The sequence below is a fragment of the Rhagoletis pomonella genome, unplaced genomic scaffold, assembly GCF_013731165.1.
Source record: "Rhagoletis pomonella isolate Grant_MI unplaced genomic scaffold, Rhpom_1.0 Rhpom_scaffold_00002, whole genome shotgun sequence".
Taxonomy (NCBI): Eukaryota; Metazoa; Arthropoda; class Insecta; order Diptera; family Tephritidae; genus Rhagoletis; species Rhagoletis pomonella.
In genome coordinates, this window is record NW_023458556.1 from 89,209,336 (window position 1) to 89,232,376 (window position 23,041).

The 23,041-nt window shown below is 36.0% G+C and overlaps 1 protein-coding gene across 1 annotated transcript in view; it reads left to right on the forward strand.

The window, feature by feature from the left end:
* LOC118755845 (syntaxin-binding protein 5) overlaps window positions 1-17,903 on the forward strand; it is a gene marked incomplete at its 5' end in the record, with an annotated part of 814,838 nt that extends 796,935 nt beyond the window's left edge. The window contains 4 exon segments of the mRNA XM_036490656.1: window positions 16,921-17,043; window positions 17,125-17,235; window positions 17,564-17,857; window positions 17,899-17,903. Coding sequence (XP_036346549.1) covers window positions 16,921-17,043; window positions 17,125-17,235; window positions 17,564-17,857; window positions 17,899-17,903 — 533 coding nt within the window.
* Between the last annotated feature and the right edge of the window lie 5,138 nt (window positions 17,904-23,041).

A 23,041-nucleotide genomic window follows, 5' to 3' on the forward strand; every position in this document is an offset into this window, starting at 1 on the left:
AGGCGCATCAATATTACATAGCTACATCCCGAGCTAATAAAAGCGAAGTAATAAAAAACGGCCTCAACTCAATAAAATTGTTGAATATAATTGTTATTATATTTAAAATTTCTGCGGCTCACGTGGTCGGTGGTGTTTTACGCGAAAAATGCATATTTTAAAACTGTGATAAATTAACCGGAATATAGCTATTCTTATTCAGAAATGTGCCACGAACTCAAAACTGATTAGTACTTTCAATAATATCTGCTGAGAAAGGCGTTGAATCCGTTTAGTTGAAAGAATTCGATAGTGACACGTTCTAACAGTTATGAGTTGATAACTGTCTTAACAATTTTTTATGGGAGCTTTCAATTATAACAGTAATTGCTGATTTGGTATTACTTCTTAAACATGGAAAATAATAATTTCATATGATATATTACATAATAAAACTTGGTTTCTAAATTATCAACACCTTAATAACACGGCTTATTTTTCAAGAAATATTTTATTCAAAAAGTTATAACTAATTTGTAGGGCCGAGTATGATCTTCATTCCTTTACCAAAAACTAAAGCAAAGGTCTCTTTTAGGATCTACGTAAAGAACAGCCACGCTTATTCGCGCCAAAAAGAGTAGCGGCCATTTTTATTTCACTAGACCAACTTTAGCAGTTTTTACAACTAACATAAGCAGTGTTGCCGCGAATCATTTTTAGTGGTAGCCAAATTCCTCTAAAAAAAGGGCTAAAAAAGAGCTAAAAAAGGTCGTTGTGGCTAAAAATGGTAAAATTTTTTACTTACATATATGTACATATATAAGTATACAAACATTTTCAATAAGTAATGGTATAGAAAAACAATGAACTCTGGAAAAAGCTAATATTTTATCCAACCAAAAACCTTTTTGTATAAAAGGCGAAATATACTACACCAGCTTGCTGGCTCCATCAAGTGATTGTACCTAAGACCGATAGAATGCAAAATTGTGCTGATTGATGTGAAATTCGGGAGAGTAACGTGGATATGACGTCATCGCAGATTTTCTTGTGAAGAGAGCTGAGAGAGATGTATCAGTATGTATATGTTTTGCATATGTACATGTATACGTATTTCACACAGGCCATACACAAAATCTCCTATGACGTCATATTTCTGTCAAAATTTTCAAGAGAGAGTTAGCGGTATCACAATCAGCGCCACCTTCTGTATTCGTTTCACCATGGATTGTACCAACAAGCTCGACGCATATAACTTACCAGCATGCTGGTAAAGTATTTATTTCTTTACAAATGAGGTCTAGGAAAGATCGAAATGATTAGAGCCGAAATTTCGTAATTTTTCTACCATTTTGTTAAACATTGTTTTTGTTTTTTTAATTCACAACTGAACTTAATCTTGATCGTGAACTTAATCTTGCACAAACACGGCTTTTACTCATATAGTGCAAGAAATTTCCGCCAAAATACTTTTTACTTAGAAAATTGAGCTAATTTCACCACTTCCGATACCAGCATGCTGGTACAATCATAAAATTTTCAAATTGTTTTTGAAGTCGCACCAGCAGCTGGTACAATCACACCACAAGAACATACACGGTCAATCGACTTGATGGGCCATTTAACAAATTAAGCATATTAAGGGCCGTAAACGTATCTATTTTAAACTATAGTTAAATCGTTAATAGATAAGTTAACAGCGTTAACACTTTTACAGCATGTATGTATAAAAACGTAAGGAACATACAATACATACAATGCCGGAACAAAGTATTGGCACAGCAAATTTTTCACAATATATGCAACAATTTTCATTTATTCATATATCAGACCTTAGTTTAAAAATACATCTTTTACATAAATGAAAAAAAAATTAGATCAAATTAAGCATATACAACTTTCTTATGCGAAGTATGAATAAATTCTCCAAAGGGCTAAAAAAGGGCTAGGGGCAAATCTAGCCAGCAAAGGGCGAAAACGGCAACACTGAACATAAGGTGTGGTAAAATATTAAAGATTAATTTAATTTATTCTATATTTGGCATCATATCATTTATAAGATGTGTCTTAACAAAGATGAAGTAAATTTTCAAAAATCCAATAACGGATCCAATATGGCGTCCAAAATTTCCAAAAATTCAAACCTGAATAACATTATTTAAAAATGAGAAAACTGAAGTTTTGGAAATGGCGAATTCCGTATAAAATAAAACAAAATCAACAATTTATATTGAGCTCGAGGCCGTTTTAAATGAAAATTTTATTTTTGGAAAAGCAACAATAATTTGAAAAAATGGTAGAAGTGATAGCTATTTCGGAAATCACCACATTTCCTCATCAGACTTCTTTCAGTAGGATTCGAACCGACGATCCCACTGACTCAGCCAGTTGCCTATGCACCGTGCTAAGTACGCCTTGTAAATTATCGTTTGCTTTTTTCCACTATTTTCATTTTTGTTATGCCAACAATATCAAGCGCAGCTATTCCGCTGCAATTCACTTTATCATGTGGTTGTTGGTATTGTTGGCTTTTGCTAATAATTCTATTTTTTTTTTTAGAATGTTTAACTTTTAGGTGTGCTCGTCCTTAAGTTATTTGTTTTGTTATTTTTTTGGCCTTTATAACAATTATATTCAACAATTTATATTGAGCTCGAGGCCATTTTAAATGAAAATTTTATTTTTGGAAAAGCAACAATAATTTGAAAAAATGGTAGAAGTGATACAAGGCGTACTTAGCACGGTGCATAGGCAACTGTATATATGTACAATATATTGTATATGCAATATATTGTGTTACTTAACTGAAAATGACAGTTGATTTGTTAGTTGTCAACCGAAAAAGTTTGAATGTGAGCCTTTAAACATAATACGTTTAATTCGTGGGAAATGTTCCTTTTTTCTAGAGAAATTGACAGCCCCTTCGACCGTCGTAAACTCTTAAGATTTTAATTTGACACGCAATTCGTGATAAGCATGTCTAAAAACTTATTCAGTGGCATTTTTAAAAAGATTGTCTTATTTTTAGAAAAATGCATGATCCATTTGACAGCTGTCAATTGTTAGGCTTTTAATTTGACATACAATTCGTGATCAGCATGTCTAAAAACCTAATCAGTGGTATTTTTGAAAAATTGTCTTATTTTTAGAAAAATTTATAGTTCATTTGACAGCTGTCAACTGTTAGGGGTTTATTTTGACATAAAATTCGTGATCAGCATGTCGAAAAACGTAATCAGTGGTATGTTCAAAAAGATTTCCTTAATTTTAGAGAAATTGGCAGTTGATTTGGCATATTCGGATTTAGCATTACAACAATACTACGATCCCGCATATATATCGTATATGTTATAATCGTAACAGCCCTTCTAAAAAGCTATAATCAACTTAAGTCATCGTTCTTACTACTTAAAAATTTTGCAAATTATTAGTAATATGTACTTCTATATTGGCAATATCTACAAATGCAGTCAGCAAACATTACAGTACAGACATATAAAAAAAGAAAACGAAAACCTAGTAAATCGTATGTATGCAAAAAATGAAATTTGAAATTAAAACAAATTGCAACCGGTACCTTAAAGGAAAGTTACAGAGAATTTTGAGTTTTCATTTAATTTCATGAATTTTGTAATAAATTAAATTGTAGAAATGTCGCACAGATTCTTTTTAAGTGAAAAAAGAAATTAGCTAGAAATTGGCAATTCTAATGAAAATTTGTTTATTTTATTTTTTTAATTTTTGCACAAAGTTTAGAATTTGGATTCATATAGTTTTTGTTAGATAATCAACTCTACTTTTATAAAAAACTTAGCGAAAAAAAAAAACCAAATGAAAATTATTGCGAATATTGTACAAAAGATCACTACAATTTTGAGTGAGCCTTAATAGTTATTTATTCGTTTTTACCAGGTTAGTCAGAAAATTTGTACTCAGCGAAAAATGGAAATATATGTTTGAATTAAACATTCCAAAATAATAAAGTGCTAGTCATTTTACAAATCGTCGCTGCGCCAATGTGATTTTTGTCAATTTATTGCCCACATTACTGTATTTGCCGTTCGCTTTTATATCTTTTGGTTTAGAACTGACCAAAAACAGTTATGTGCCTGCAGTACTAGAAATACTCTAAAAAAAGGGTATACGCTTACTTGCTTATAACTGTTTTTGATCGCCGGCGAATCGGATGAATGTGCTTTGATTTCGATGTAAAAAATAATATTAACCAACTAAGTACATACATACATATGTATGCACATTAGGGTGGTCCAAAAACAGCAAAGTCGGAATTGTAATGCTCTCACCCCCTAGGATTGTTCTGTATCGAAACAAGTAAGAGCAACGCTGTCTTCGGCTATGCCGAAGGCTTTATACCTTTCATGAGCATCTGAAAATTTTACTTTAACAGATTACTGCATTTGAATAAATTTATATATTCACAGCAGGCATAGATAGAGGAGATACATATATAAAAAATCATATCTAAACAATCAGAGGTATGGAAGATATACCTTATATAGCACCAATCTAAGTGATTTTCACTGCTGTGTGATCGGTACGTAAACCGGTAACACAATTTAATGGGTTTAGCTTCCTACATAAAGGAGATACATATATCGCAAAAACTGGTATCTGAACAATCAGTGGTACAAGAGATAAAGCTTATGCAGCATAAATTTTGACGATTTTCTCAGCAGACTTTATATTATTATTTAAAAAATAGCTTACTAAATTTATCGGTTTTAGCTGTCTAAATAAAGGAGTTTTACAGTAAAACCCAATATCTGAACAATCAGTTGTATGGGGGCAATAAACAGGTTATAGTGACCCGATCTTTGTTAATTTTACTTTCTGTTGATAATGAGTGAAAATAGTGCGAAATTTCATGTTTCTAGCTGCATAGATGGAGTAGTTATAAAAAAAATCGCATATCTGAACAATCACTTGTATGGGAGCTCTATGTAAAAGTGACCCGATCTTTGTTATTTTCACTGTAAGTATTCTGTTAATAATGAGTGAAAACGGTGCGAATTTTGATGTTCCTAGCTTCATAAATGAAGAAGTTATGGCAAAAATCTCATATCTGAACAATCAGTTGTATGGTGGATATAGATTGTAGCGACCCGATCTTCGCCATTTTCACTGAAAGTATTCTTTTGATAATAAGTGACAACAGTGCAAAATTTCATGTGTCTATACTTAAATGGAGGAGTTATAACGAAAAATCTTATATCTGAACAATCAGTTCTATGAGAGCTATAGGTTATAGTGACCCGATCTTTGTAATTTTCACTCTAAGTTTTCTGTTGATAATGGGTTGAAGTATTGCAAAATTTCATGTTCCTAGCTGCATAAATGGAGAAGTTATAACGAAAAATCTCATATCTGAACAATCAGTTCTATGGGAGCTATATGGTATAGTGGTCCGATTCTTCCGGTTCCGACAAATGATTAATACATTATAAAAATACACCCACCTACCAAATTTGATTCGGATATCTCGAAAACTGAGACTAGATTGCATACAAACAGACGGACATGGCTAAATCGACTCAGCTCGCCGTTCTGATCATTTAAGTATAGATTTTAATGGGTCTATCTCTTCTTATTCTGGTACTTACAAACATCGGACCAAAGTTATAATACCATTTCATGCTCATGAAAGGTATAAAAACGTATACCCCTATTTTTTTATTTTGAAATCAAAAAAAAAATTTAGCGCTCAAAGTTTTCCATGTATTTTTATATGGGGAAAAACAACTTTTCGTAGAAATGGTATAGAATTCTTGAAAATCAATATTTTTCGATCGGAAAACATTGGTTCTCTTCAGGAGACTTTCAATAATAATACCTAATTGTTTATTTAACCATTTTTCAATACTATCGATTTTTTATTGGTTGCCCTATTGCATTTTTCGGGGTTTTTGTGGGTTTTTGGCGGACCTATAAATTATAGTTGCGATGAAAAAATGGGTAAATAAACAATTGGTTATTATTATTGGAAATCTCTTGCAGATAAACAGAGTTTTACGATAGAAAAATAATGATTTTTAAGAACTCTATACCATTTCTACGAAAAGTGGTTTTCACCCATATAAAATATATGAAAAACTTTGGGCGCTTTGAGCGACCTCTAAATATTTTTTAATTTCAAAATAAAACAAGTAAGAAAGTCTAAGTTCGGGTGGAGCCGAACATTAAATACGCGGCGCAAGTATTAAATATATGTTTTCCACCTTTCCGAAAGCTACCGCTACATGATAAGCCGGCGTGTATAAATTTTAAGTAAACTAGCGTCCTTAAATTTCAAAATATTGAAATTTCAAGCAGTTCTGAAATTTACCGTTATATGAGAAGCGGCCGTAATTTTAGTCCGATTTCAACAATTTTCAATGGTTTACTTTTATGTGGCAAGCACAATAACCATACCGAGTTTGGTACAAATTGCTAGAACGGTTAGCGAGATACATATACGTGATCATAAGTGGGCGGTGAAACGCCCATTTTCCAAAATTTTATCATAAACGTATTTCCTGGCAAAGAATTGTTGCAACCATCATTTTGAATAAATTAGCTTTAATATTTACTGATTTATCGAGGATTTCGTATTTCTCGAAATTACCGTTATATGGGATGTGGGCGTGGTTATTGTCCGATTTTAAAAATTTTCGGCCATTTGGTATGCTGTACCAGGGCCAACAACTGTGCCAAGTTTGGAAGAAATTGATGCAGCGGTTACCAAGATATACACATGTAACCATAAGTGGGCGTGGCTACGCCCATTTTCAAAAAAATTTTAATATACTCATTTTTCGTCTGAAGTTTATTGTAAATATAAATTTTGAGTGAATTATCTTCAGTAGTTACCAAAATATCGCAGTTTTTGTATTTCTGAAAATTACCGTTATATAGAAGGTAGGCGTGGTTATTGTCCGATTGTGCCCATTTTCAATACCATCCGTCCTACGCCCGAAAGAAGTACACGTACCAAGTTTCGTTAGGATATCTTGATTTTTACTCGAGTTATCGTGTGCACAGACGGACGGACAGACGGACGGACGGACGGACAGACAGTCACCGCTTAATCGATTTCTCTTTTCATTCTGATCATTTATGTATACATTTGTCTATATCTATCTCGATTCGTTTTGCCTGTTACAAACAACCGTTATGTGAACAAAGTTATAATACCCTTGTGCACAAGTGCGCTCGGGTATAAAAATATGGGAATATTTTTTTCGGTATAGAACAATCCTAGGGGGTGAGAGCATAAAAATTCCGACTTTACTTTTTCACATGCATTTTTGGACCAATCTAATGCACATACCACTTACACTACATAGATTCTACTATTTAATTTGATCGCTTGCAATTGGAATTCAACAAATAACAAAGGTAGTAAGTATAGAGGTAAACAGCGTCCACTCTACGTTAGAAAATGTATTCAATTTACCGATATATTCACCAATTGACTACATAAGTCGTATGCCACAGACGAGGCCATCACATCCTTATATTGTTAATTATTTAGAGTATACAAATTTTTTAAATTATGAGAGTGTCCCTGGTAACTTTACAACTATAAGCCCAGGTAAAAAACCTGGGGAAGCACCGGTAAGCAGTATCAGAGGATTGCTTTATGTAAATGGTGAAACCAAATTCAAGTTGCGTCATACCGACTGCTGGACATAACTGCCACAAAAACGAACTTTGTTATTAAAGCAATATGAAACGGAGCTATTGTACGATGGTCCAAAAAAATTGATCAATCTAAACACAACAGCCTTCAAAGGTTAAAGCAATATATACACAAAGATTTTCATTCGTTTTGTGATAATCTACCTCGACAAATACATTTTTATGAAATATACTATGTTATACAAATTTGCTTTATGTATACAAATATGAAAGCATTTAATAAAAATTCAATTATATTTATATTGAAATTATTTCTTGTATATACGAGCTTTCATTGGATATCACCCATCGAAACTTTGAAACAGTGCATTGGGTCAAGTTAATACGCTGACCAAAAAAACAGTTCGCATCTCTGGCAATTTCATGGTTTGTACAAAATATGTGTCCACTTACCACTTTGCATTAAGTTTTTACAAAATTCCAATAAAAACGTTTCTGACCATTTTTCATTACATAACAAGAGCAACGGGCAGATGTAGTTTAGATTTATTGTGGGTACCTGCCGTAGTATACGGTCGAAACTCCACCGAGCCCGTTAAGCTCGCGGATTAATTTATGCCTTAATCATTGCCCTGAAATGCAAGCATTTCAGTACCAAAGGCAGTGTGGGAGGACACACTCACCACCTTGGTGAGGCCGAAACCTACCTAAAGTCTCTGCCGTTCTTTGGGTCCCGGCACCCGGATGCAATGCAACTCCACATCGAACCCTTGCGAGTTCTCCCGTATTCGGGTATCAAACCACAGCCCCCGCGATACTCCCCGAAGGGCCGTACCTCACTGAACAGACTGGAGTAATGCTCGCCAGCCAGACTTGCTTGACCAGCTCGAGTCACGCAACCTACTAAACATACCAGAATACACATGCTTAACCCCACAACTAGTAAGATCTGCTTTTTCTTCCACACATTCACCAATTTCCACGGTTTACCACAAAACTTACACCGTGTTTTACAACATTTTCAACGTTTCTCCACGTATCCAACATTTTCCACGTTTCCAACATTTTTCAACATCTTCATCCAGCTCGTCTCGCTCCTCTCACAAGACTTACTGGTCTCATTCCACCCCGGGCTGTTCCTCCCGGAGTGAAAATCGACATTCAACCCTTGTTCGAGTCACTTGACTCACCTCGTTCATTCTGCTCGTCTCGCTAACCTCACAGGTCTTACTGGCCTTACTGGGGAGCACTTTCCAGCCCGGGTGGACAATAGGCATGGAATTGCTCCTTTTCTGGTTTTCCACACCCGCTCGAGTAGCTTGACGAGCCACATTCTTCCTTGCAAATCTTACCAGCTGTACGATCTTACATGTGCATCTGGCCTGTCTTTTGGCCTTGTTCGTCTCACTGGCTTTGCTTATCTAGCCAACGAACACACTCCAGGGGCATCTGTTCGCCCGCGGTACCTTGTCTTAAGTCTTTGGTATGACTTTCGAAAGCCGAAGACTCTTCTTCCAATTGAGCCTACAACCGACCAAGGATTGGTAACCGCAATGCGGAACCTCCCTGGGTTTGTTGGTACGGTAATCTCCACATAGGAATCTGTGTAAGACCATGTTCTACACAGGTTCCCATGCGGAGCATCCCTGTTAGTTCATGCTGATATGGAAGCCCCTCAGGGCCCCCATGTCACCACTTAAGATCTGGCCCCGCGACAAGGACAAGTTAATACGCTGACCGAAAAAACAGTTCGCATCTCTGGCAATTTCATGGTTTGTACAAAATATGTGTACACTCACCACTTTACATTAATTTTTATTACAAAAATCCAATAAAAATGTTTCTGATCATTTTTCATTACATAACAGGAGCAACGGGCATCTGTAGTTTTGGTTTAACGTGGGAACCTACTGCATTTAAGCAATTTTGACTCCACGGAGCCCCTAAAGCTCAACGGATCAAATCAATGCGAAAATCAGCGCCCCGAAATGCAAGCATCTCGGTACCAATTGGCAGTGTGGAATGGACACACTAACCACCTTGGTAGGGTTCGAGGCCTACCTAAACCTCTGCCGTGCTATGGGTCCGGCACCCGGTTGCAATGCAACTCCACATCGAGCCAACACGACTCTCCCCGCATTTGGGTTTAAACCACAGCCACCACGATACTCCCCGTAGGGCCAAGCCGCACGAGCAGATTGGGGCAAGCTCCAAGGGCAACTGCTCCCGTGGTACCAGAATTAAGTCTCCGGTCAGACCTCATGGCCGAAGCGCCTACCAGTTGAGCTACCATACTATGGACTGGCGACCATCCCACCACCACATTTCTACTCATCTCGTCTTCGCCTTTTGAAAACTTCCCGCGCGAAAACCACCAAGTTTGTCACCGTCAAATGTGTGGAGAGGGTACTACCGAAGTCGTACCGTCCATCCGTCCATTTTACCCCCATGCTGTCAAGATTCGTCACGTCCGAGTATCTTGGGCATTCACAAAGCACGTGCTCGACATCCGCTCCGCTCTACACTCACACCCCTCAGAGTCATGGAGGTTCCTCTTACGCAAATAAGCATTAAGAGGACCGTGCCCCGTTAGTAGAAAATATAAACTCAGGCAATGCCTGAAGTCCGGATTTTCTCCCATAAACCCTACACTCGGAATGAACCGGTATGTGAGGCTACTGTCCCAACGGTCCTGCCACATACCATGGATTCTGTCATCCAGCAAACGTTTGCATTCAAGGTATCCCCTCTCCAGGTCACTGTCGGAATTCCAACCCGTCAAGTTCGGCAGTCCGATTCCCCTTCTTAACCTGAATGTCATAGCTCGCGCAACGACCACCAGGTCAAGAGGGGGCTCCCCCATCAGCACCTGCAATGCCTCTGTCGACACAGTGCGACACACCGGTAGACAAGCCAACAACAATACCCTCTGACAAGACAGAACCTTCCGGCGACCCACAGCCAACATAGCTGTCTCGAACCAAATAGCGGAACCGAACGCGGCACAAGCCACAAACAGGCCCCGATAGATGGTACGGACAGCACGCCGGCCCAGGCCCCAGTCACTTCTCAAAACCCGACGCACCTGCCCCACCACACCAACAAGGCGCTCCTTAAGGCGCACCAGATGGGGGGTAAACACCATACGCTCACCCATGGTCAGCCCCAAGTACCTGCCTTGCGTCACTTACTTACCGCTAACCCCATTCACCCGCACCAGTGGCGTACATCCCAACGACAACTTGCCCTTGAGCAGCATTGCCACCGTCTTGCCCACCGATATATCCACTCCCACAAGGAGCAACGGGCAGTTAACTAATCGAGTCCTGAACTTCTATACATTGCATCTAGGCCTAACGGCAGTATTATGTACAAATCGCATACGATTCCATACCGCCAAAAGCAAATTTAAATCGTGTATAAAAATAGTTATGTGCTCTAAAGCGTCGCAAATTTTGATCACGTCGTAACTGGTAAAATTTTTTTTTTTCATAAATCAAATTCGTCTGAATGTATTCGTCACATATATTCACAGATAGTAATACATGAAAACCTGCGCATGCGCAAAACGTACATTTAGCCCAAAACTATCTCCCTTTGGTTGCTGAATATAAACACATTGCGCAGATAGTATAATGCCAATATAGAAGTATTAAATATATGATTATTAGAACATTGAACGAGTGCTTAACATATACTGGATTTTAATCTAGTAGCCAAAGTTCAAAAAGGGGCTTATTACATTTCAAAAAAAGGAATTTTGCTGTGATTGGAAGAAAGAAAGGTCATGTGAAGTTTTTCCTTACAGCGGTGGGTGGAAGATCTACAGGCTTCCAAAAATGTAAAAAAAACTACAGTTACATGGATTTACTCGAGCGCGTCAGATATTGATAGTGAATAAATCAACGGAGATAGGCTAATCTGCCGGTTTACATGGTAGGCGTGGGCGTACGGAAGTGTTAAAAATGGGTGACAAAAAAATTTACTCGAGCGCGTCAGATATTCGCAAGGGATGTTAAATGGGTCCGAATGAACCTCCCATTCAATAATCGGACGATTCAGATGTGACGCAAGCTCGTGGCGTCTTTTTGAAGAGACAAAAAAATCGCCATTTGAATTTACTCGAGCGCGTTAGATTTTCATACAGAAGGTTCATTCCGATGCCCTGGTCGTCCTGTTCCATAATCTTGGGGGTTTTCTTAATCTGACGCGTCATGACGGTTTAAAAAGTAATTTCGTTTCTGAGATGCACAGTGAACCAAACATATATTATTGTAAACAATTATTATTTTATCCGTGCAACTATCATGCAGCAAGTCTGTAAAAAGAGTGAGCAAGAAGGGAGCGGAGTTCCAAATTTCTTCATGTATAAGTAAACTTAAGGTTGCCGAATTCAAAATTAACTGAGAAATGCGTGTTTTTCTTACATACAAATTCGTATGGCTAGTGATTTTAGCTGAGAAATGAGGAAAATTTACATACAGTCAATCAATGAAGTTTAGGTACAGCGAATTTTTTACAATACGGGCAACTATTTTTTAAATATTTTATTTTTCGATAATTTTTTATAAAAATATTTTTAATTCTACAACAACTTAGAATTACTATTGATTTTTGGGAAATTTTTTTGTTGAAGGTGTCGCACATTTTTTCCATATATGTAAAAAAATTATCAAACATTATTTTATATGGAGAAAATGAGCGATACCTTAAAAAAAATTGCTGAAAATCTATGGTAAGTCCTAGCTACCTCAAAGCACTTGTTATACTTAAATTTAATGGGCTAAAAACTGCATACTCAACTTTTTCTAGAGAGCGCCAATAAAAAGTACAATATTTGAATGAAATTTTGCAGAATTTTCTTTAATTTTACACAAGGTTTGGAATTCTGATTTTTGGGGTATTTATTGTAGAATTAACCATATTTTTATAAAAAATTAGCGAAAAATAAAATATTTAAAAAATAGTTGCTCGTATTGTAAAAAATTCGCTGTACCTTAACTTTATTGACTGACTGTACATAAGTTAAAAAAGTAATTTTTGACTGATATTTGTTGAGCTAAAAGTTACATCATGTGCTACTAATTTTTCTTAATAAAATTTTAATCTAATACTCCTTCGATTTACGATTCTTTCAATCCTAATTCAAACTATTTTGAAACTGGGATTAAAGTAAACGTAATCGTAGACGCATTTAATTACACATGTAATTTCATCGCCCAGCTCAAATTTAGATAAAGGTTTTGATTCGAAATGCACATACTTATGTACATATGCAGCGAAGCAACACACAAGCCTTTAGCGTGACTGGTATCATTTGCGAGCATTTGGTCCGCTGGGGTTTTGAAAAACCGCAAGTGCACGCGACAATATTTGTTGACGGTTTTCGTTACTCCGGCTTGTGGAAATCGTCAGATTATATACTTCCCGTTATCCTCAGCTGTTTGCTTCATAATAAAAAAAAATTGACCGCGCTCGAGAATGTCAAGGTAACGTTTTTTTTTTTTTTAAGTTTGCGACCCTCCCAATCCCCTTCGTCACGCTCAAATCGTCAGAGTATTGAAATGCACACTTTTAAGCATGTAATTAACCCACTATTTGTTGATCTGATGAGCTCGTGTAAATCCACCTATCAACTTTTTTTTCTATTCTGATCAGCTGTCCTATGCGCGCGGCTCTATACAGATGGCATAGATTTGGCAGAGGTACTCAACAGGATGCAGGGTATCCCACATATGTTAATCTGACGCGCTAGAGTATATTCCCGAATCCCCTCTTGGGCTCTCCTACTAATAGGCCTTCAATTGAGCTTTAGGCTGTGTGCGCGTTGATCTAAATTTTAGTACTTAACCTAATATTCCACGGGAAATTTCCAACACTGCTACAATTTGGGAAAACAACTGCTAAAACTGTGCGAGTTCATTTGACAACCTAAATTGTTTGGATATAATTGAAAACATAAAACATAAAAACATAAAAGTGGACATGGTTCGCCTCCTTCCATTGTTTCTAACGGTATAAAAGTTGTTTGGTGCAAATTAATAGGGGCGGTGCTAGGGGTTTGCAAAAGTAGACTTTTCACTATTTTCAAAAGCTTATATTTCGAAAATTACTGTACCGATTTTCAAAACGTGGATAGGGTTGGAAAGGGAATTGAAATACCTGATATTGTATACTAAACAAACTAAATAATAGCAATTTTTTAAATAAAAATGTATATTTTTCTTAAAAAGATACGTAGTTAACTATATTGAAAGACTGATGTTTTCCAAACTTTCACTATTTTTTTAATATTGTTTTGTTCTGATATACATATCTTATAATTTTTTTAAGAAGAACATACATTTTGATTTAAAAAAGGACATAATCTCATTTTTGTCGAAATATACATATATTATTTTTATAGATATACATACTTAATGAAAGGCATTTCAATTACCTTTCCAACCATATCAACGTTTTCAAAATTGGTTCAATAATTTTCGAAAAATAAGTTTTTGAAAATATTGAATTGAAAATTCCACTTTTACCACCCCTTGCACCGCTCCTTTTAATTTGCAGCAAAACCAAATTAATACCATCAAAATCAAGAATAAGAGGCGAGCCACACCCACTTTTTCCTTTTTCTAGCTCATCGGGCACAATTCTTTAATTTTACCAAAATCAAAGATATTTATACTGACATTTTTCTGTATTTTCTTTTTTGTGCAATACAAAAGATAAAAACTACTTAAAGCTTCTAAAAAAATAGTTGTTCACTTAACCGCGCGCCCATTTATATTTCACAGTTCAATTTAGGTTGAAAAGTACAATCTAAATTGTTCCTATTCACTGCATTACCGACACTTTCCAGTGATTTACGATTTGTTCTCTCTTTAGGTAACAATTTAGACGAGTCTTCACTTTCGCTGGAGGAATCTGAAATTATTTCTAGGTTGTTATAAGACTTTGAGCAGTACTTGTTGAAGGCCCATCAATTTGTTTGATATACTACTTAGCCGCTTAGCGCCTGAAGCTAACAGCCGGTTATTGTCCGCACTCTAATTAGACAGACTTAGAGCCATTTCAACAATATTAGAGTGGACTCTCTGCGAATGTGTAAAATGCAGTTGTTGAGGCTGTCGGAAGGGACAAGATTCCGAGCAGCGGGATCGCTGGATATCGTGCTGGACAGACGGTCTGAAAGTACGACTTCCTGAGCCGCGCTGCCTGGGTAGGTGGAAAGGTCTAGGTCTGCGCGTTAGCTTCTCTATATTTGATTAATTACAACCCAGTACGCTGTGTTCGGTCGGAAAGGACTACTTTCCGAGCCGCCCGGATACTGGATTTCATGTTAGGAGTTCCAGAGCCGAAATTGATATATTTACATACATATTTCGGATATCAAAATTTATTATATTGCACATAATTTGATTATATCGGAAAAATTTTTATTTTTATTCTTCTCGCATATCTGGGGCTAAGAATATCTCTCGCTAGTCGATTTTGGCGGTTCATTAACCGTGCTGAGTAACTGGTGCATAGCATTCTTATGTCCTCATGCACCATATGTATATTAAGATCTTTGTGGATATATTTTTATGCATGATGGCCATTATTTTAAACATGTTGGATTTTTAAAATCGAATAAATTATCAAGGCAATACTGATTTTGGTGCGGCAAATTTTAAAGCTGTTTTTGAGACCTTTTTTGTGCTGATTACGAATTCGTAGTATAAACTATCCATCAGGTCCAGATTTTGAGAAAAACGAGGTAAAAGTGTAAAAAAATCGCGTATTTTGCAATATTTGAGAAGCTCTGGTAAATAAACAAAAGGTAATAGGACCTTCCTCTTAGGCTTAAATTAAAGTTAGACGTCAAGACTACTATTACGGAAAATACCATCCCTTCACCTGGTCCTGATGGTCACTTAGGGTCATTTATTTGAATAACTCAGTGTGAAGGCAGGACCAGGATAAATGTTTTTGCATAACAATTTATTAAAGCAAAAATTTTTTGGGTAGGCGTCGGAGCCAATGATAACCATCAGTTACCACCTCTGCATGGTTGTAAGTCATGCAGAGTCCCTACGGCTTGTAGCGCTGTGGCTTTGCCGCTTAAACTCTGTACGAGTTTTTGGGGGTGTGCGTCAAGCGGGAGTGTTGAGAACCGGTTATTTATTCAAGTTCAAAAATTGGGTAGGCGCTGTGACCAATGGTAGCTTTTGTACCACCTCTGTATGCTGAAAGTCATACAGAGCCCCAACAGCTTGTAGCGCTTTGGCTTTTGCTGTTTAAAACCACTCCGGAGGAGTGGTGATGCATCAAGCGAGATTGTTGAGCATGATTTGGGGTGCCAGCAATTAACTACTTTAGTAGATTTTGTTCTGCGGCAGTTGAGAAGTGCATAAAAAAAAATGCATACCCAATGAAGAACGAGCGAATTATTTTTAAACACAAGTGCGTGTGTTTATTCGCTGCACTTGGTTTTGGGCGGGAGTGCAATACAAGTGCGTGTGTGTGTTCGCTGTTCTTTGTTTATGCGGGAAATGCATAAGTCGCTTAAACATTATTGAACAATGAAAAAATACTGGAAAATTGTGCTATTGAAGAAACAAAATTGTGCCATAATCAGTTTTTGCTGTTCGATAAATATTTATAAATGACCTTAGGTCAAGGGGCGGGGATCGTATTTTAAGGGATTGTAGTCGAAAGTTCAAGTTTTAATTTAAGCTTAGGGTTCTACCTCCTTTTGGTTTAATTGCAGTAGGTACTCAAACTTCGCCAAAATCAGTTTCTGCTGTTCAATAAATGACTATACATACATAAGTGACCATCAAGTCAAGGTGCAGGGGTGGTATTTTCACGGATAGTACTCGAGAGTTCTAGCCTTAATTAAGGCATAAGTAGAGAGTTGTTTCTTTGCTAGACCTTCTAAAATATTAAAAAAAAATTTGTTTGCCACTTTGGCCTCGTTTTTCTCAAAATTTGGAGCTGATGGAAAGTTTATACTTACGGATTCTTAATCCGCACAAAAAAGTATATCAAAGGCAGCTTTAACGTTTGCCACACAAACAACTTTTCCCATTTTTGATGGCCTCTGTTATATATAGTATAGATAATAACATCGAGTACGAAAGTAAAAGTTTTTTGATTTTAAAAAATGTAGTGTTCAGGAACTATGCGGATCCTATTTTCATGTTGTACTCGACCACAGTAATTTCCCCCGGGAGTATAATTGGCGCGAAGCCCCAGGGGATGGGTATGAAATTTCCGTTATGACTGAATATTTTCTGTAATATAATATTAAAATCTATTTAACAGATACTTTAACACTTGTTCCTACACTTTGGATCGGTACCAGTTTCGGATCTATTTTAACTCTTCTGATAACTCTACCGGATAAAGAGTTACGAAAAGCACAACCTGTGTTAGTGGCAATTAATGGTAATATATGCTTTTTTAACTTAATTTATTATAATAAATAATAAGTTTAATGGCCAATAACTTCAATTGTGCGATTTGCAGGGGGCCCACTGGTTCGTTTAAAGGGTTCAATTACATCAATGTCATTTTTAGACTCATTCGGCTCATTGATTCCATATTCGTCTGAGGCTTGGCGAGATGAGAAGAAAGATCGTAAGTATTAGTTTAAGAAAACAAATACAAACCCAAAGAAAATCTGTGGAAAACCCGAAAGTTTGAACTCAGTAGACATTTTGAAATTTTAAAATTGGTTTCATTAAAACAACGCAACCGATTCTAAAAGTACCCGATTTTGAAAATTATCGGCTATTAAATACTTAAAAGTATGTATCCAAAGTAGTTCTCAGTACAGAACAAAAGCTTAGATGATTCAGGTTCCGCCTAAATTTTTGTATGCATTTATTTAAAACTTACTGAATATTCATAAATACTAAATGCTAAAACATACACTTATGTTGTATTATTATTTTTACAATTTAAGGAACCCCAACAAAGAGTAGCAGTAAAACGAGCCCTACTTTTACACCGACAACTGCCAACACAATATCAAGTACTCCGGGTGGAAATATTTACAGCAGTAGTAGCAATGCTAGCAGTAGTGGCGTAAGTGGAAGCCCTAGCATTGGGTTAGATTCTTTGACAGATAGACAATATATAGTAATCACAAGTGAAAAGCAAACAAAAGTCTTCGATATTGCAAATCAAAGCTGTAATTATCGCATTAATTTATCAGAGATGGATTTTGCAGTAAAAGCGGAAACTATTTCAATGAAAGGTAAATTACATATTTATTTCAATTGGTAATTACACAATTAGCATAATTGGCCTTATCATGAGTTTCATTTTCCCCGAACCGGTTCACTTTCCAATTTTGATTTCCATATATTTACTATGAGTGGAATAAAAATTTTCGGGTGAAATTTTTTCGGACGAAACTCAGGATAAGGCAGAATATGTTTTAAAGTACGAGTAGTTCGCAAAAGTCTACAATTTACTTGAGCCTTTTAGGTGGGACAAATGTAGATTTGTTAATCTGCCTTATCCTGAGTTTCGCCTGAAAAAAAGTTCACCCGAAAATTTGTCATCCGCCCATAGTAAAACCATGGAAACCAAGAGTGAAAAGTGAACCGGTTCGGGGAAAATGAAACTCATGATAAGGCTGAATAATTCCAAAATCACAATCTTGATTGGATAATATTGTTAGTTAAATCAAATCATTGTTGAGGGAAAATAAAGTGTGCTTTGGCTGCAGTGTTTCCAAACATGGGCTTTTCCTACCAAAACTGGTCGGTTTTTTTCCATTTGGTAGGTTGGTAGGCTTGATTGGAATTTGGTAGGTTTCGGGACTACGAGTAATAGTTATTTGAGAAAAATAGAAAATATGTATCTCCAAACATTTTAGCAATTTTGTTTACATGAATATTTCACCGGTGCGTTCGTATAACGGCGGCCGCAAACATGATTCCTCAGATCAATCAAAGAGATTCATAACTTTTCAGGAGGAACTCCGAAAGATACCTTGAATTAAAGGGTCTTTCTGTAGAGACTGATGTAGGTTTTGTGGGCCGGTGAAGGAAACCCCAGAGTATATTCTATGTGCCTGTCCACGAAGCATGTATAGTAGATTGATGCACCTTTGAAAAGGATTGTCTTCTCCATCAAAAATTTTCATCCAAAGTGCTGATCTTTTTAAATAGGCTAAGGTTGGAGCGATTACAATTAGGATTTAGCACAATATATCTTCTTAGGTCGCAACGCGGGTATCTCCGACGTAATAATAATAATATAGTCACTTGAGAGGAATAAATACGCTCGGGTGTTTTGACGGCGAAAAAGGATGCGTGAAAAAAATTTGCGAAAAAAGACGCGTAAAAATGGATTCAACATCATTCCGGAAAAAACTCTTTGGGGAATTCGTATACTCGCAAACATAGTTGACCGCGAAAATAAGTCTTCTTCGTCTTTCTTCGCCGTCAAAGAGGTTAACGCGTCTTTCTTTGCCCTCGCCTATGTTAAGGACCGGTAACTCAATGTCTGGTTAACACTACGGTTAAACATAGGGGTTGGTATCGAAATTCTGCCAGTACAAAATTCGGAACACGAAATTCTGCTTAAAAAAATTCTGGTTTTCAAAATTCTGCTTTTTGAAAATTCTGCTTTTTGAAAATTCTGCTTTTGACAATTCTGCTTTTCAAAATACTGAATTGCAAAATTCTGTATTAAAATATAATGTAAACAATGTTAAAGAGGACATGTCATTACTTGAAAAGTGCGCACTTTTCAAGTAATGACATGTCCTCTTTAACATTGTTTACATTATATTATAAGTGCGCACTTTTCAAGTAATGACATGTCCTCTTTAACATTGTTTACATTATATTTTAATACAGAATTTTGTTTACATAATTTTTTTTTGGACAAAAACAAAAAACTCGCGAACATGAATAAAAACTTTTTGTACGTTCACGCGGTCATACTTTTCACCACGTCACACATGTTTGCATACAAGAATGATCGTGTAAACCCCGCTAATGGCTCTTACCATAGTGGTGAAATTACTATTATTATTTCACCACTTCCTACTAGAACGGTTCTTAAAAGCTTCATTTACTTTTTGTTTTGTGCTCTATTTTCGTCGTAAAGCGTGGTTTAATATATTCGTAAGCATGTCTCAAATAATTATTTTAAAATCCAATAAAAACAGAGACATGTTAAGTGTTAATGGTTATTCCTATTATTTAGAGAAAATAACTAAAAAGGGTTCACATAATTGGTCTTGTTCCAAAAGAATAGTGTGTCATTGTAAGTCGCGGCTGGTTACAATAATAAAAGACAACATGCATTGCATAACAAAAAAATCCGGCGAACATTCGCATAGCCCGGAGGCAGTAGAAAAATGTGTTCGCGATGCTAATTTTAGGCTGAGAGAAATGGCTGAAAACAGTTGCCTTCCACCTAGCCAGATTATAAGAGAATCCGTTGTACTAACGCCAAGCAACAGCCGCGATTCTTTGCCTTCCAAGCTTGCTCAAAGAAATAAAATAATGCGGACAAGGAATAAAATGGTGAAAATGAAAGAACCAAATACGTTAGATGAGATTGACATGCCACTGAATTTATATGTCCTTGAAGGCGAACTTTTTGGTTTGTCAGAAAAGTGGGTAGATAACGATTTTTTTATAATTTTTGGCACAAAATCTTCATTGCAACTGCTAAGCACCAGCAACTGCTGGGCTGTTGATGGTACTTTTCATGTCGTGCCTCCCGTTATGAGGCAACTTTTTTCCATACATGGCAGAATACATGGCGAAATCGTACCTCTCGTTTTTTGCTTAATGAGCAAGAAAACGTTGAAGTCGTATAGAGCCGTTTTTCACGAGTTGTTGGCGATTGCATCTAGCTTTGAATTAAATCTAAGCCCTTCACGTATAGTTTGCGATTTCGAAATGGGTATCATATCGGGGATTAAAGAAAGTTTTCCAAATACTGATTTACGCGGCTGTTTGTTCCATTTTGGACAAATCATATGGAGAAAAATTCAGAAAGAGAAGTAACTTAAACCCCCTTTCATATTTGATTTTTTTGTAATACTAATAGAATGTTGTTTATGTATAGATTGGTTCGGAAGTATGGCAATTCAGAAGATTTCGCTCTGCAAATTCGCATGATCAAAAGTTTAGCTTTCGTACCGCCAAGCGAAGTACCGAATTATTTCGAAACTTTATTTAATTACTCCCAAGATGAAGACGTCAAAAGTATTTTGATTTGGTTTGACAAAAATTACATTGCTGGAAATAATGATAACCCAAAATATTCTCCTGAGATTTGGTCAGTATATGACAACAATGCATCGGAAACAGAAACCTTTCCTAGAACACAAAATAGTGTCGAAGCGTGGCATCGTCGGCTAAAAGTAGTTGTTGGTAGAAGCAAATCAAAGTTTTATAATCTTGTATTGAATTTACAGAAAGAAGTTATTTTTGCGAAAACCCAAATTTACAGAAAGGAAAATGGAGAAAGAATAAGAAAGAAAAAACAAGTGATAAAAAAAAATAAACAGCTTAGAAGAACTATTAAAAAAAGAAGTGACTTAAGCCACACAGCTTTTTTAAAGAGAATTGCAAAAAATATTATAATTTACTAAAACAAAATATTGTTAACATATATTGAAAATAAAAAGTTAAATGGAGGTTTAAGCCACAGATGCGAATATGGTAAATTTTTTCACATTTTCTCTACCACAAAAGCAGAATTTTGAAAGACGAAAGTGCGAAAAGTAGAATTTTGGGAGACAGAATTTCAAAAAGCAGAATTTTGAAAAAGAAGAATTAAAAAAAGCAGAATTAAAAAAAAAACAGAATTTTGTTCGAGTAGAATTTTTTTACATAATGCAGAATTTTGCTACGCAGCATATTGTAATGCAGCGTAATGAGACGCTCCCTAAACATAGTTATCGACGATACCGACTCCCTGTTGTATGCATGGAGTCGAACACGTTGATAAAGATGTTTAACCGCAGATTAGTGTTAACCAGACATTGAGTAACAGGCCCTAAGAGTCCTTCTTCGCCAAAATTTTTTAAGCGTCTTTTTTCGCGGTCAACTTTTGAGCTCGCGTCTTTATTCGTATCTAATGACGATATGTATGTATGTATAGTAAAATGAATTGTTATATGCAGTTAATTTGTTTTTATTGTACTAGCTGTGTTTTAGTTTTACTAAATGTTATGTTAGCTATGTATGTTTTTAAAAAATTTGTCATTGAAAAAATATATATTAAAACTCAAAAAAATGGTTGGTAAGTTTTGGTTGGTTATGGTAGGAAATTTTGGTAGGAAAAAAAATGTGTCTGTGGCAACGCTGTATAGCTGATACAAGTTTTCAAATACTTTTGTGAACTTATTAGAAACTTGAATCAGGTAACTGAAATTACCCACCAAACAATTTTTGGTGCCGGCAATAAGAAAACGTCTCGTCCTCGGAAACAAATTTATTGCCGGTAATATTGTCATCGTATCGATTTCCTATTACCAGTCGCTCTAAAACGTCCGCCGAAGGCAAGTCGCCTGGGCGGGTCGGTTTCTTATTACCTGAATGAGTCGTTTTTTATCGCTTCAGGCGATATTTGGAATAATTTTATTCTTTTTAATAAAAATTGGAACTTAGAAACGGAATTAATTCTTTCTTTCGCTTATGGGGCTTCCTATTTTTTCAATTCTGTGTTCAGTATAAATTAGACGATTTTGGGTAATACTGTTGACGCGAAATTTATAAGTTTGGGAATTTTTGATAATTTATTTATTCCAAAGTTGACATGAAAGAAATTATGTTGCCGATTTGTCACCATAGCAATAAATCGTTGAGTCGCCAATTTGTTACCATTGACGATTGTTGCCTATTTCTCATGCTATGCATGGTGGGTAATATAAAGCATAAAAATCAATACATACATAAATTGTTATTAATGTAAATAGTACACATGCGGTCAAAAGAAACGATAAAACAGAAATAGGCGTGACCAACTGCTGTCAATGTCTGCTGGTAGTGCTGCAGTAGAATTCTGACAATCGCTACGCTAAATTTTCGTCGCTAAAACCAGAGAACTTAGATAGATAGAGAAGGTGCAAATTTTTGGAACGTAAAATTGTTTGGCTGAAAAATAAATCCATAGAATTTCACCACAAGAGTTAACAGCAAAAAACGTAAATATTCTGTTATGATAACATTGTGGTATGTTGCAAGTATCTGGGTATACATATGTTGCTAGATTGCAGGTGAATGCAGAAACATTAATTTCTGCATACAAATAGTGATATTTTTGTATATGTATTTATATATTTTGAGGATTAAATATTAGAAAATTTACTCAAAATTAATAATTCTACGTAAATACGCGACAAGCATTTTTGTAAGTGTTTTTAAAAGCAACTTGAACTAGGCTTGCTATATTAAGTATTAAG